Raw genomic sequence first — 17,334 nt, forward strand, 5'->3', positions numbered from 1 at the left:
GGTCTGCCCTGTGGCAGCAATACATTTTTGCAATGGTTAGACCAGTGAGGGGAACAAAAAGTGCTACAAAAAAGTTAGGCCTGTGGTCACAGCAGACAATTTTATAACCTAATAAGCCCCCTTCCCCCCCCCCCCCCCTCCAATACAGGCAACTAGGGCGTCAAATGAGTGTGGAAATAGTTTAATAATGGAGCCAGATTTCAGGAAAAAGAATATTGTGAAATTATTCTGGCCTTACCACAGAAGGCCCCTAGGGTATCTTTCCTGGTTTGGCAACAGGAGTATGAGGCTAATCAGTAGGACATTGCGGCCATGCCAGAGGTGGAAGGAACAGGGAGCCAGGTATAAGTAGCAGCAGGAAGGCAGAAGATCCCCACCCACCCAGCAACATAGGGGCAATAAGCATTTTTAGGGTCATTTAAAGACACAGTAATGGTAGGTTTAGGGTTAGTTGATTTGCAGTGTTTTCCTTGTGCTGATGTTAACATTTTGGTGATAGTTATTCTATATTTTAAGTGCTTATAGCAGCATGTGAAGATATTCCCAGGGGGACACACTAGTAACGCGAGGAACAGCAATAAGGCTTGTTAGGGTACGATTCAAGCTCTTGTTCCATATTATACCGGCAACAGTGTCTCCTCAAAAGGGGCTAGAAGCATTCGAAGACCTATCTCGATCCCATCTAGACCACCTCAATTCTCCCCTTAACCTATGTCATTCATTCAATGTGCTATTACTTTCTCAGCAGTTACTTGCATCTTCTGTTTTCTTCTTTTATTCTCCCCTCATCCTCCCCTCCCCCATTTTTTGTTGTCAAACTTTGCTTTAGATTTTTTTTTTGTATATTTTCGAGTTGTTCTAATTAACCCATTAAACAAACTTCAGTACATCATTGAGTTTTAGTTAAAATAGATCTTCAAACTTATACAATTAAAATTGCAAGTGTTTTAATAATTAAAAAGTGCAAAATAAGAAGATAAAAGAAAATTATATGAATGTATTTTTTAGCCTTCTTTCAAAAAGACAAAAACTAAAAACATTAATAAGTATAAACAAAATGACAAACCTGAACAAAGTTTCAAAGAAAATAGATTTCCCATTTAAATAGTTAATAAATGACCCCAATTCCAGAATAATGGAGGCAGACTAAGAATATTGTGAAGTATTCTAGTTCTATGGGAAACGCTTGCATATTAAAAAAACATAAAAACACTTTGACAAGGTTAAGGCTTTATTTTTCAAGTAGCACATTTTCATTCCCGAATCTTCAGAGCAAACTGACACTGGTGACATAAATATACCATTCAATGTTGATAAAGTGGTTGCATTGCCTTTTCTTGACACTAGTCGTCAGACAAGTTAAAGGGGAAAAGTAAATGGAAGGCTAAAGCCCCAATGTCAGCTGGTGATAACAATACAATAAATTCTTTTAACATGAATTTTATTAGATATACACTCTTTATACAGTACAAACAATAGGTCTGAAGGTCAGGCACTGTTACAGTATATTTTAAAATCCTCAACTCATTATATTCTCTTTCATACACTTTGTGGTGTAATACAGCCTATAATTTAAGGTTGTTTATGCATGATTTGTAATGTTGTATTCACATACTTAGTTTAACTGCTTTACTTGATCCAGAATTGTTTAAGAGCAGGCTTACTAATGTATTGTAAAAATAATTCTATTATGATTTAATAAGTTTTCTTAATAGTGTCATTTATTGCACTCTGTACTTGATTTGTTTTTCTATATTTGTAAAACATATGCTATTTTTATTTAAGTCTGTTTTACTTGCTGCTCCCAAAATGTGACACTGTACTTAACACACAGGTTCTGATTAGTACTTGTACTGTAACTGCACAAATGTTGCATTGATGTATTGATGTATTGATCGCCTTCATCAAATTAATCACATAGGTTGCCAAACATAAAATGTGGCGCTTTTCCCATTAAGGGGCATATTCAAGTAGCCGTAATAAGCAGTTTTCAGCGAAAAAGTTTAGACTATGATATCATTTCGCCAGGCGAAAACTTATCTCCGTATTAAATTCCAAAGACTTTTCGCCTAAGCGGAAAGTCAATGCATTGGTATAGGCGAAAAAGATTCGCCTATGAAGCCAGGCGGATAAAAAAGTGCAGAATTGCTGTTTTGGGGTGCAAAGGTGGGGAAATCACCCTGCACCCTTGGGACAGGCCCCAAGCATAACTGCATAAGAAAAAAATATATATATTTTACAAAAAAAATTTGAACACCCCAAAAAATTACATTGAAAAAGGGGGCAAAAAAAATATATATTTCAAAGCTCGGGAACAAACTTAAAAACTAGCAAAATAAGCTTTTGGGGGGTCTGCAAGTATGGGGGAGGTGTTATTTGTTTGCAGGTGCGTTTTTTTAAAACTTCACTTTTGCGATTTTTAACCATGCTTGCACCCATTTTCATGTACCCCAAATTTGCTGGGACTAGTTATTTTCTCAAAAAAACCCCCTGCTAAATGCTATTCTTCACCACTTGTTCAAAGATGCTAAGTAACAGCTATTGAGAGTATTTAAGTACCCCAAATAGCTTCAAGCAGGGCTATTCAGAGGCATCTACATTGATCCCCAATGTTAGTGCATCTTTTGAGGGGGGTGTCAGGCTGATTTTCCCAAATCTGACAGCACTTTGCCTGTTTGAGTTTCGCCGGGTCCCGTTTTCGTGTCCTTTGGAATTGAATAGGGCGAATAGCTGTGCTGCGTACGAAAAGTTTGCCTCCAAAACATGCAAAGTCGGCGAAAAGTACGGCAGGCAAAAACCATCTGACGTTTCGCTGCTAATTGAATATGCCCCTAAGTCTGGTCGTACCATTGTAACTACATTTCTCTTCTATTCTCACTGCAGCACAGTAACTTTTCATTGTCTTGGTGTGGCTATATAACATGCAACATAAAAACTCACAGGTTGAGGTACTCCTAAGTAAAAAAAATATATATCTAACTAAAACATCTGTTGACACATGAACATGGAAATATCCAAGCAAAATGAAGCTTTGTCAAAAATGGCAAATGTGTTATGAATAATATAATAAATACAAATTTCATACACACTGCTAAACATAACAAATGACCCATGTATAAAATTGGACCTTTCAAACAAATTAGAGGTCTTATAGTAACTGGTATTTTTTTTTTTTTTTTATACTTTATTTGCACACCTGTGAAATGTAGTTTTTTAAACCCACAATCTCATTGTGAGTTAAGAATAGTACAATTATCTTGAACAGATTACAAAATTAACTGAATATGGCTGCAACATAGAAACAGGAGAAACTATATTCAAAAATATGACAGTACTTATGGCAAGAAGCTCACCATGGAAATATATGAGGAAATGGGTCTCTGCTCAGATCTACGTTGAAGGTGCTTTTTTTCCATAATGGATGAGATTCGGCCTTTGAGGTTTACCATCTTGCCGCTTGCTGTTACCTCACAAAGTGATCATAATGATCGGATAACCTTTGAATGGATCACCTCCTAGCTCGTTTTGGAGGACAAACACTATGAAATGAGGACCATTGCAAACCCTCCCTCTTGTGTCAGGAGTAAGATTACTACATATACTAAGGAGGAAGACTGTTTATATATATCTTAGTCAGGACACCACGTAAGTATTGAGAAAATGGGGTAATGTTTTTTTTACAAAAAAAACAAGACCACTTTAAAGCAAAGTGAATGTCCACACTGTTAAAAATAATAATAATACACTTTTTTCTGCAAACAATTGAAATAATACAGAACTCACTTAGGGCTCAAAAGGGCAAACAATTTATGAGGTCTTAAAGTACTGCAATGAATCGCTTCCCAGAAAGTACTGAAAATATTAATGGTGCAAGCAAACACACACCAATTAAGACTAAGCACAGTTTTAAACAGACAAAAAAAATATTTTATTTAAAAAATAATTTTCTCCCCAACAACTTGTACAGAGAAACAGAAAATAAAATAAGAAAAGCTCTTTAGTCCAAAAGAAGAAAGTCATTAAATAAATAAATTGTATTTTTTTGTTTAGTATAATCTACAACTGTTAAAAGAACACGGGTTCATAATACAAACAAAATCAGGATGAGGGAATTCACATGGGCCCTCGTTTGCAAGAATATTTACCTATTGTGGGTCCTGATTAAATACTTAAGACAATAAAAAAAAAAAAAGGGGGGCCTATTGTCATGAAACATTCAAGCTTTTAACACTGCTAAAAAAAAAAAACAAGGACTTGAAAGGGATTCATGGGTTGGCAATTTTTGGAAAGCCAGTTGTTGCCAGACTATCTCCAATACTCAGCCAAGTCCCTGGGATGGTAAATTTAGTATGGCGACAGCTATTGTGTGAAAAATAATCAATACAGTGATGCTCAAAAATGAGTATGCAGTGTATTTTACCTTTCCAAATTTGCTGTCGAATGCCAGTGGGCTAAATTTACCAGGTCAGGCGAATAAGGGATAGCTACATTTTGCAAGATTGCACTGACTGGATAGCACTAAAGTCACAGATTCTTTCAAAGCACTGTGCCTCCGGATACATGCTTTAAAACATTTAATAGTAGGCACTGCAAATGGAGCATTGTATACATCAGAAGAGCATAATTAAACAAGCTTGCACCAGTGCCTTTATTGTATATGATCATTAATGGAAACCAAGTGTTTTATTCAGTAAGTTAACATTCTTTTGAGTGAAATATAGCAGAGGGCACAACACTCTTAGGAGAAAATGCAACCCGATTTTTATTAAGGGTGGAAAGGGAATTCAACCTAGTTGTGTCTCTCTGTGTAACTGCTACAGAGTTAGAAGTTCTGCATTATTACTAAAAATCTATTTTCCCAGGAATACAGAAGTGATGCATATGCTGAGGACATTTACACTGCATCTTGATATTTCACCATCATCATCCAATTACAGTCACCACTGATCGCAAAATATGCTCATGATCCAACCATGCGACTGTACAATCTATCCATATCACACTTGCAATTTGCAGAGCCAAACATATTGAGGTAATTGACGCCAATGTAAAACCACACAAATTATTGTGGAATCAAAACATCCTCAAAATATTAAAACTGCATTATCAACCCTTAATGCACTAGGATTTGCACCTAATAAAAATATTTTATGAAGGGTATTTGGTGGCACAATTTCATACCTTACTGGGCCAGTATGGAAACAGAGAAGAACATGCACAGGGTGAATGAAAGCAGACATGTTATATTAGAGTAGAGACCCAACGTGGAAAAAATGGGAAATAAGGCATCACTCAGTATTGTACTGCAGACAAAAATGTGTGAGGGGGTAAAGAAAAATTAAAATTTTATTGTAACTTTACAAGGCTATCTATATATGCCAACTAAAATACTGCAGTTCTTCAAAAGGTTAAAAAAATAAATAAAAAGAACTGTACCTAAAACTTAAAATTTAGGATAGGGCAGCCCTTCCCCAAGTTATGTAAACCACATATAATGATGAAACCAATTTCTAGTGTTGTTGTGCACTCTACTGATAAAGTGGGCCTGTTTCAAGTACTTAGTGGTGCTTTTGATACCCTATCTCAGCGGTGGTCAATCTGCGTCTCTTGAACCACATGCGGCTTCCATTGTCCTGATGCGGCTTCCCTGATTGACACGGACTGCTGGAGGGGCTGCTGGAGTGACACATGGAGGGGGCTGGATTGTATTATGTGAATCTTTTTTTTTTTCAATGTATTTTTTGTGGATGTGGCTTCTGCAGTGTATTATTTGTGGTTTTGGCTTGTTTCAGTGTATTTTATGTGAATCTTTTTTTCCCATATTTTTTATATTGTTCTGGCTTTTTCTTTCCCTTTAATAGTTACCTCCACGGTGATTGTGTGCGCTTTTACATGCCCCTACCAAAAATCATATAAGGGGCATGGACTAGCTGGCACAAGACCACACCCCTTTTAGCATGTGCACCTTGGGCGCACGCATGATCTCTGCTCTTTGACATGCCTACAGATATTTTGGGGCTCTTTCACTGACTGGTTGGCCACCCCTACCCTATCCCATTCCTCTTTACATGGGTGGGAAGTTCATGAGTGAGATGAATGTACAATACCACTGTTTATTATAGGAACTGGCAAGTGGTAGTAGCAGAGCGTATATCAGTTTTAGTTTGTGGCAGTCTATGAGGAACCTACTGTTTATAATTACTTTCCGATAATCAATAAAACTGAAAAACATTTTGAAGTTTTGGGTGGAGGTTTTTTTTTTTTTTGAATGATCTGAACAAAGATAACACTGACTAGATTAGCATGAAAAACATACCAGTATTCAATTATTGGTAGCTATTTTCTCCACTTAAGCCTAAAACTTTAATTTTTCAGTGGTAACCGAGAACCAACAGGTGCACGAACCGGCAAATCAATACATACTGTATCTCTATGTGTGTTAGTGTTCATTCTAGCACCCTGCACCTGTCACAAACTTTATAGTTCCTCTTTCCTGCCTGGGGTATCACATTCTGCTCTGGTGCTTCTAGCACACACTGGTCTGTATCTCAGCAGTTTGTTGCATCAGCTGAGTTTGCTAAAAGCACCAGAGCAGAAAGACACCCTAGGCAGGAAAGAGTAACTGCACGGTTTGTGACCAGTGCAGGGTGCTAGAATGAACATTAGGTGTGTAATACTTCCCATTTGTATACATACAAACACACATGCATACAATTAAAACAGGGATACATACACAATCATCAGGACAGTTTATGAATGCATTTTTTTCTGTGCATGTAATTTGGGTTAGGATGATGATGGTGAAGCAGCAGTATGGGCGCATAACTTAACTTGATCGCCTTTCTGTCCAAAATGTCCCCTTTCTTTCAGCGTAGTAACATAACACTTCCCCTATAAACCTGAGATCTGCGGCATAAGTGCAACCTGGAATTGGGAGTAAGGACACCCAACTTCTGGAATGCTCATGACTTTAGTCACAGGATTAACAAACATGTAACACATACAATAGGAGGATACAATAAGTAAATGTAACCAATACCCAAAATGCCACTCTTTGAGCCATCATGAGTTTAAAAAGGTTTTATAATAAGGCAACTGATTTCACTGAAGTCCCTCATTTTTCACTTGTGAAAGGTAGCAATAAAGTACATTAAATAACACTGAAGAACAAGACACAAACATTTCTCCTACGTCACCTCAATAGCTGTAAGCAAACAAACTCATCGGACCTATAGTGACAGGCAGTTAAATTAAAATTGGGCTGGGGTGCAGAAGGTATATTCAGTGTATCCATGATAACCTGAGCCAATCAGAGCTTCACATCTGCATTGCCGGTAAGGTAGTCATCCAGATGGCATAAAAGAAAAGAGGACATCGCTTTAGGTAACAGGGCATTCTGATTGGATAGGAATCACCTGATTTGTAATGCTGCTCATCAGTGCCAAGTATACTTCCAGTTAGGGTGTGGGGTATGGACAACTTCCTCCTTATATCCCTGTACCCTCAATTATCCCCACTGGTCCCATAGCTGCTCCCTGCTGCACTTGAGCTGAAGGGACAGAGGTGCACTATTTTACTCTTCCCATGTGCAGGAGTGGATCCAACTGCTATGTAGCTACATGAGGAGGAGCGGGGATAGCTACAAATTCACGCAGGATATTGCGGGCCATTTCAATGTTGTTATGGGCAATGAGCAAGGCTTTATTCACATCCTGTTGTGAGTAGCCCTGGCTTAACAAGCTTTCAATCTCATTGGAAAGCAGAGAAGCAGCACCATCTCCAGCAGGTGCAGGGCGGCGCTCAGAGTTCATCCTCCTGGGAAAAGGCTTTGGTGGACGCTCTGGGACCGAAGAGTCCAGGGCTGCTAAAAAGATAAAAACTTTCAATCATTTTGAATATTCTCTGTGGAAGTCTGTAGTGCAATATTTAAATAATTAATATGTATGAATATAAGATTTACAATCAACAAATAAGCAAGTTAGGACATGTGTAATGTCAAATATCTATGTGCACATTTTAATTCCTCAAAGAAGCTCTCCAATCAAATAGTGAAAAACAACAAATAACTTACAGATGTGTCCTCATACATCTAGCCTTCTTGCACGTTAAACAGCCCTTCTAGTCGCACCATGCCTCGGTACTGCAGAGTCTTTTGTGCAACTTTTTACCTTCAAATGCATCTTATTCGCACAACTATGCGAAAAGATAGCACCAGAAGCTTCTGCTGATTAAAATGATATGCAGCATGGCTATGTTCTGTGAGCGAGTGCGGGTGTATCTGCATGCTAAATGCTACGTTACACTGTTACAGTCACTGACACTGAAACGTAGCATTTGGCATGCAGATACACCAGCAGGCGCACACAGAACATAAGCGTGCCGCATATCATTTTAATCAGCAGAAGCTGATTGTGCTATCTAGTCGCATCGCTGTGCGAGTAAGACATCCGAGGGTAAAAAGTTACACAAAAGATGCTCGGCGCTACCAAGTCACACGGAGCTCCTGAGTTGTGTGGCGCGATTTGTAGCGCACAGAGTATAGGTGTATTTGGACAAGTCTGTACCAATAATTTTAATTTCTTAGAAATTCTTCATGGCAGTCATTACATTCCCTTCCCCTAGTATTAGACCCGAAGTTTTTTCCTACGGGGTCCGCCCACCCTGGGTTTATAGCTTTCCTCCTCCTAACCCTCCTCAGTCTTGAGTGTCTCCTCACACCTCTTAGGGGGAAAAAAAAAAAAAAAACACATTAGGGAGGGTAAATTACAGGTTGTCATTAAGTATATTTAAGAAATAAAATGCTGTTTTCTTTGTCCTACTTCATGGCAGCCTTTACTTCTGAGTAATACCAAAACATAAATATATCTAAAAAAAAAAAAATATATATATATATATATATATATATAATATATATAATATATATATAAATATATAATATATATATAATTATATAATATATATATATAATTTTTTTTTTAAAGTCAACCACAACATATCAGGCTTTTTTCAAACCCATAATGTAAAAACAGCAGATCCGGAGGTGTATCAGCCTTCATCACATCAAATCTTGGATCTGCCCAAAATATAAATGTTTTCCAAATCCTAAAATAGATAGCAGATGATACTCTCTTATTTGCATAAGAAATTGTATCACTTGTTCAGACACCTTTCTGTCTTAATAGTTCCCGTTCAATCTCCACACCGTCAAATGGAGATTTTGAAGTTTCAGATATAACAACGGCCCTTGGTGTAACAGGCCTGGCGTAACTGGCAAAGTCCATGGATCTTTCACTGACATTCTCACTACTGTCGGGAACCACACCCCTTTTTGCCAAAAAGATAGCACTATTATCACCTCTACTCATTCTACTCTGATCTCTCTTACTACACTAGAAATCATTGGAAATGGTAGGAACACATCCCAGTTTGAACTTCCATGGTAGAGAAAAATGTCCACTTCTCTAGTTTGCGGTAAGTGGTATCTGGAGAAAAAGCATGGTACAGTTATGTTTTGATGGGTCGCCATCAAATCTATCTGTGGATGACCAACCTCATCACTATACTCCGGAGAACTTGGACATCCAATTCCCATTCTCCTGGCAACACTTTGTGTCTGCTGAGGAAATCTGCAATGACATTGTTCCCGGTCAGCCATTCATGTGCCATGGAAGTGCAGAGATATTTTTCTGCCCATTTCAGAACTGTTTACACTTCTTCCATTAGGACTTCTGGTACCACCTTGACAATTCAGATATACTGTACCATTACTGCTATATTGTCTGAAAATATAGTTAGAGGTTTCCCTTTTAAATTATCTTGGAAAACATTTATAGCATTCCAAACCGCCCTCATTTCCTTCTGACTTGAGGACATCAACCTTTCTTTGAAATTCCAAAAGTCCTTGCAAACTTAACACTAACAGATGTGCTCCCATCCTGTCAAGCTTGCGTCAATAGTTAGAACCAAAACCTGTGTTTCTGACAATGTTGTTCTGGATTTAATTTTTCTACTTATCCACCACCTTCGAAAAATCTCTCGTGCCTTGCGGTCTGTTCATCTGGTAAGATAAAGGAAACACTTTACTGCTGTACTGAAATAAGTTCCACTGTAGCTTCCTCATTCTCCACCTTGCCAATAGCATTATATCTATGGTAAATAACATCATTCCCAATAGGCAGAGCCCTAGATGTAATGGTATTCTGACGCATACCTGAACTACAGACAACAGTCTTTGGATCTTTGCACAGCTTTTCCCGACAGTGCTATATTGTATTTTCGAGTGCATCTCTGCACGCCCAAAAATTGTATATGCTGTGCTGGGTTTAAATGACTTTTCCCAATTATGATCCAGCCGTGATACTGGAGAAACCTTCTGGTTCTGTGCACAGCTTCTCTCACAATCTCACTTGAGCTTCCAGCAATTAAGACGATTGTCTAGATATGGCCATACTGCTATACCTTGCATTCTCAGGCAACATCTAATGGTCACCGGTCACCAACACCTTTGTAACGTTCTTGGAGACATAGCCAGACCAAAAGGTAGGTAAGTAAATTTGAGATGTTTTCTTTGAGTGCAGGATCTCAGAAAATATGCATCCTCTAGATCTATTTATGCTAGAAAATAGTTTTGTCTTATGCCCAACAAGATGAATCTCAGGATTTCTACATGAAATTTACTCACACATTTGTTCAATTGTCTGAGATCTAAAATGGTTTGGAATCCTCCTGTAGCTTTCTCTACCAAAAGAGAATAAAATCCTCTCTCCTCCTCTGACCGCGGAACAAATTCCACAGCTTTTGAGTTGATTAATTTCTTCATGCTGTCTTCTAAAACTTTGACGTCCAAAGTTGACCCTGGAACCCTTAATTCCACAATTTTTGTCTGTTCTGGGGATAGCTAAAAATTCTATCCTGTATCCCTGTGATACTACTTCCAAAACTCAACAGTCTCGAAAAGACTCCTTCCACTGACTGGTGGACTCCAGAAGTCTGCCCCCTACTGGCATGTGCCGGGATCCTGTAGTAGTCATTGTCTCAGATTGTCTCTCCCATAGGATTGAGGAAAGGATTGTCTCGTCATCCCTGCAGAGTATTTGCCGCTGAATTGCCGCCCAGGTTCTATAACTTTTTTTTATACTGCTGCTTCGCAGATGGCATAGGATACCTACCTCTTTTATCCTGAGGTCATTTTACAGATCTACCTCCCGTCATCTTCAGTAAAATGGTTTCCAATTTATTACCAAAAAGTAGGGAATTTCTCGAATGGACATCAGCTGCCAAGAACGTAGCCATAGAGCTCTTCTTGCCATCACTTCTGTAGCCATAGTATTTTGCAGAATCATATCAAGCGAAGCTTCTCACAAATATTCAATAAAAGTGTTTTTGATAATAGAAAGTCTCCATAGTAAATAATCCCTTTACTTTTAGATCTGTATGCATGCTAGACATTCCTAACCTTGGAAATGGCCATCCTTTATCCAGACGCTAACCCACATGACCATCCTTTGTCCAGACGCTAATCCGATTTACATATACATTCTTCAATAAACTTTTCACAATATCCAAAATTGAATGTTCCAATATAGAGGGGGGGGGGGGGGGGGGGAGATTGTGAGTATTTATCAAAGCTGGAAGAAAGATAAAATTGTGAGAGATAAAGTACTAACCTATCAGCTTCCAATTACATTTTGCAGGCTGCGTTAAAAAATGATAGCTAGGAGCCGATTGATTAGTAATTTATTTTTTACAATTTTCTCTCTCCCAGCTTTGAAGTTGAAGACTATTAAGGATATTTATCAGACTCCAATTGTCTTCATCATGTTCAAACACAACACAATTGATTCATAATCAAAGTCCAGCTAGCTTGGGTCTAGATCCCTAGTGCTGGGCATACCCTCTACAATTATCTGTCAGATCTCTGTCCAATCTGGCTGGTTGGAATGAAAATCTAGTAATGTATGGGAGCCACTGAAAAATTCACCATATGATCTTAAACACTGGAAAATTGGCAAAAATGATTGGTCAAATTGGTTAAATTCATTTGATTTAACCAATTTGATTTAACCAAAAAGCAACTCCATTATGTCCAGCGTGCGGCGCCATCTTCCTCCTGTCAACCCTCGGGTGAACTCCGGTGTCATGCTTCTGCTGAGACGACCACGTCATTGGGTCTTCCACCAGCCGCTCTGCATAGCTTACCCTGCACTTCCGTCCACCATTCCACGTGGGGGAAAACAGCCAGGCAGCTGGACACCTGCAGATCTCACCAGAATGCATTGGACGCGCTTAGGGGTCCATTTAGATGATAAGCCTCAGCCTCTCCCCAGGGTGCTACCCTCTTCCAGATCGCTGCTACAAGAGGTGCATTTACTGGGAATAAATTGAGATAAGTCCCCTTTAGAACAAACCAAAACTTCCTAGACTCTCTTCTAACTAGGAGACAGGAAAGGCTAGTAGGAGGAGGGGACCTAAAAACCCAGAGTGGAGCGGACATGGTAAGGAAAAAACTTCCTAATACTAGGGGAAGGGGATAATAGCTGAAGTAATCTCAGAAGTAATAGCTGCCATGAAGTAGGAAGAAGATAGATACATTAATTATGGGAAAAATAATGCAATTATATACACACACTTGTCGATTATCATTAGATAGTGCCCATATACAAAGTGTGACGCCCCCCCCCTGCATATTTTGTCCACCCAAAAGCTGGATTTCCACCAATGTAAACATAGACATACATATACATAACCACCATAATAAGCACAGCATGGTTGGACTATCGTTATGTCTAACCATGTAGGTGGTCATCATCTCACCCTATTTACCATAAAGCTAGAAAACTGGAGAAAGGGGGTAGAAAAAAAAAAAAAAAAATCCACAAATTTTATGGCCCATATATGCTGTGATTTCTAGCCAATTGGGTTTAACATGACCAAACTGACCAGCATAATTGCAGTGTCTATGGTAATTTATACAGCAAACACCTGCCTACAAAAAAACATTGGTTATCAATAGAAAGTTTCTTGTAGCAAAACTGAACTATTAAACATTTCTTCAGGCTTCACCATCAACCCAAAATGTTCTGCTATATTAACAGCACAATTGGATTAATCCTTGGTTTAAACCACCAACCTGATACATTCAGTTGTGCAGATTGTTCCATCTGCCTGTAATTAGATGTGATCAGCATAAACTGCACTATTAGCAGACAGCCATTTTTGGTGGAAGCTGCATAATACTCCAAGCTTATACTTTAAAGTTACATTGATATATACAGTGTTAAACACTCTGATGTACCTGCTCCAGAATCTCTGCTGATGGTCATGGAAGTAAAGGCAGGTGCGGCATTAGAGATGTCAGAAAGTGTGCGGCGGGCTGGAGTCATTGGCAAGTGGGGCTTTGGAATATCATAACCATTGTCGTCGTTGTCATCTTCCACATCGTCTTCATCATCATCAGGCCCATTGTTGGACATGGCAGAAAACTCCTCTGTTTTCAGAAGCAAAAGTCCATTAGTAATGCTTGATAAACCAAAAAGTAAAGTCTACCAAATTAACATACTTGTGAACATGCATTTTCATTGTTCAACAACTGGCCTGCTAATTTTGTATCCCAACAACCCATAAAAAAATCCCCCCCCCAAAAAATGGCCTAAAATTACTACAGAACGAGAGCCATAGTATGCTTTAAGTTGCTGTAGTCAATTGATAAATTTTGTGACACAACACTATATATATATATATATATATATATATACATACATATACACACACACACATACATACATACACACCACAGTCGTCCTACTACCATACAGGAATGTAAATCTTGTTTTATTTTTGTATATTTACAGATTAAAAATCTGTAAATAAAAAGGTCTAAATAATGGTGCATACACATGGTCAGATTACCGTTATCGTTGAACGATAACAATGAAAGATTGAACAATTTCATCAACGATTTGAACAATTGCATCAACGATGTCTGACCGTATTAAAATGAATTAAATGTCCAAATCTGTCTGCAAACAGTCGGTCAGATATCGCTATCGGACATGTGGGAACGTGCATCGTTAGTCGATGTATGCCCTACATGTCAACGATATGAATACTTGAACGATTTTTACAATCGTTATCGTTCATATGTTTAACAAAATCTGACAGTGTGTATGCAGCATAAGACTACTAAATTATGCTGATGACTAAGTAAAAAAAAGACTTAACAGCTGTGCACCCATTTCTGCAGTACATTACAGATGTGTTTCCATAGACTTGGCCTCAATACGCCATGCAATGCAAAACACCTGGTGCAAGTGAGCTGCGCAGAGCAGTATAGCGTCTTTTTAGATTGAAATTTGCTTCTTGCGTTACACGATCTGAATTGGTAAATCGGAACTTGAGTGAAAAGTCGCGTCTGCTGCATCGTAGCACTGTGTGTAGATTCAGACTCAGTCGTACACAGATATACAAGTGTCACGTATCAAATCAGTGCAGTCTTGTTAAGTGATTTTACAAATTACGTCGAGATGGGCTGTTTGGCGTGACTGCGGCAATATATGAGGACACATCTGTAAGATAGTAATAAAAGCTATTACTTTTGCAAGTGGGCTATCACCAAAAACCAAGTGCCATGTCCACTAAATTAACCCCTTCGCTGTTGAGGGTTTTTTTTTTCCCCTTGTGCTGAGGTAATTATCTGACATTCCAACATCAATATCATAGTATGCTACCCAGACAAATTATATTGTGTTTCTTTTTTCTACAGAGGAAAATAATTAATTCTAAGCATTTTAAGCATTCTAACACGTAAAAAATTTTTTTTAACCCAAATGGCCAAAAAAAAGTGTTTATTGAAAATTCAAGATAGAGAACCAAAAGCAAACGTGAGTTCTTTGTGGTTCTTGTTTGCCAATAAGCCACCTTTGCAAAATAGTAAAAAGCTGAATTCAGATTCTGCACTTTAACTGAAAATGCATTTTTTTTTCAAATGTAGCTGTCCCAGTTTAAAAGTGTTTTGTGTGTAGGAAGAATATGGTAGCCCAGCAAGTGCTACCATTATAAAAACTAGATTACCTACGGCATTAAAATGAGAAATAACTCTTTATTTGGCACAAGATGGAAAAGGATTAACGGAAAATGTATAGGGTGATAGGGGGGTGGGGGGGTTCGAGGAAGAGTCCCGCATCCCTGGACTGGATGATTTTTCTGCAGTCAGTGTGAGCACCATGCAATAATCTCTGTGGTGATTCCCACCTTGCCAAGTGCTAGGGCTGGGGAGGTAGTGGGATCTAGTTCCTCCACTCATATCTGGCAAGATTTTAAAAAGTAAAAAAAAAAACAACATCAGCATACATCTCTTCGTGGGAAAACGTTAAATCGGGTGTACTTTGCTGCGGATGAAGAGTAGGACTAGTCATCCGCAGTTTTAAAGGTATATACGAATGATGAGCCTCACTCGTCTTCCATAGTGAAGGGGTTAAGAAACTGGTTGTAAGCCTGGGTGAGGACTACTGTACTTATATAATTGCAGGATGTATTATTGCAAATAAACAATCTTTTACATAGCCATCAAATAACTAAAACAACAGAGTTCCAGTAACAGTGTGTATAGGTCTGCTGTGATTTAAGAGTCGCTAGGACATATGGTTTAAGAGAATTAGGTCTCTTACCAATCACACATCCCAGATAAGTCTAGTTTATAATTGGGTTACAACTTTTTATAGTTTAAGTAAAACAGATTAATGTGAACATATATTTCATGCTGCTGCTACACAATGAAAATGATGTAGTTATTTATATATTGGTTAAAAGTTACTTGGACAGTCCTAGCATGTACCGTGGGTTATTATCCGTCCAGCCAGTCATCAGGGACTAGATCATGACATTATGGAGAGGGGAGTAATAAAATGTATGGAAAAATGTTGCTCTTGGTCAGACTTTGGGGATCAATTGCCCCCCCCCCCCGCCCTTGGCTCAGAATAAGCAGAGTGCAATTCTGTCTAAATTTTTCCTTTTTATTTTGAAATGACAACACACGCTTGTCTATTTAAGTTTTAACCCTTTTTATTTATATCATTTGTGACCAAGCATTGTACTTTACATTTGTAAATAAAGTGTTGCTATATTAGTTTATTTTCATATATGCTCCAGAAGCCAGTCTTTGAAGAAGCTATTAGATTGCCAAGGTTACACTATAATTATTATTGATTGAAGCAGGGGAGACTAACAGAGAGGTTTATGTATCAAGCAGTGAAAAGCGTGGAGAAGTTGCCCATAGCAACCAATCAGCTCCTACCTATATGTGACCGGATGACTTCACTTGCCACCCGATCACGGATTAGGCTTGATCCCCACTGAAACTTTGGTATCAGAGATTCCCGCTTATCGTCAGTTACTGGCTCTGCCCACTGCACAATGGGCATGTAACATTGCTGCCACCACCAGGTCCTTCCCCGGCCCTGGAACCGCTTACTGCTGTGTATGCATCGACTAGCTGCGGCCCCACCTCCTGGTTGGTGTCGGCTGATACCCACTGACCCCTCGCAATGGACCAGGATCTGCACGGTAGCTGGCAGGGGGGCTTGAGCTTGGAGACACTGGGCTCAATCCAGAACAGTCGGAGTACAGAATAGATTTTGGTGCAATTCTGTTATCGCAGGATTCAGATGCAGTCGTTGTAAAGGCAAGATGTTTATTGCTCAATTAGTCTTGAAAAAGACTCTTCCCCTTGAGAGTATCACAGCATACAAATATGTTACAGCAGTTCTTTATATCCAAAGACATACACTAAACCTGGCTCACAGACCTTTTTTTATGCCACGCCAATACACATTACCACAGGGGGTAAGTCCGCCCTGTGGTTTTTTTACCAAATCAAGTGAAGTGCATGTGCTGTCCACATGCATGTATGTCATTGTCCCCTATGGACAGTGGGGAGTGGTCACTCCTGTGTCTGAGCCCACCTGGTGATTTAGTCACCTCCCAGGAGTCAGCTCGTTTAGGGTTGGGGGAAGCATCTCCTGCACACCGTGTGGATGCCCTTTGGAGTACCCTGAAAACACTTAGCTAACTGCATTGACCAGCTTCCCATGCACCTCCTCATACCACTTTCAGGCATGAGGTTGCATGGGAGGGCTGCGAGTTTCCCTGGAAGAGGGGATCCAGCAGCTCACATGGAGCCCTGGGCTCCCCTGAGACTTCCTGGGAAACCAAGATAAGTGCATTTCACTTTAAATTACATTTAAAATACATTCAATATAAATACATAGTGCCTACACCTTGTGCCCTGTACCAGGCGTTAATCACCGCAGCTTGGGTCCTGTGAGCCCAGCTCAGTGC

General features: G+C 39.1%; 1 protein-coding gene across 2 annotated transcripts in view; it reads right to left on the reverse strand.

Annotated features, from left to right (window-relative positions):
• Nucleotides 1-4,155: 4,155 nt before the first annotated feature.
• CBL (Cbl proto-oncogene) overlaps nt 4,156-17,334 on the reverse strand; it is an 81,671-nt gene continuing 68,492 nt past the window's right edge. The window contains exons 15-16 of one of the 2 annotated variants that reach the window (XM_088443812.1): nt 13,295-13,486; nt 4,156-7,861 (exon numbers count right to left, since the gene is read on the reverse strand). In XM_088443812.1, coding sequence (XP_088299938.1) covers nt 7,608-7,861; nt 13,295-13,486 — 446 coding nt within the window. In that variant the 3' untranslated portion in view covers nt 4,156-7,607. Of the gene's footprint in view, nt 7,865-13,294; nt 13,487-17,334 lie in introns of both variants that reach the window. The other variant, XM_088443811.1, reaches the window with a different exon arrangement.

This window comes from Taudactylus pleione, unplaced genomic scaffold (assembly GCF_031769625.1).
Source record: "Taudactylus pleione unplaced genomic scaffold, aTauple2 ptg000334l, whole genome shotgun sequence".
Classification (NCBI taxonomy): domain Eukaryota; kingdom Metazoa; phylum Chordata; class Amphibia; order Anura; family Myobatrachidae; genus Taudactylus; species Taudactylus pleione.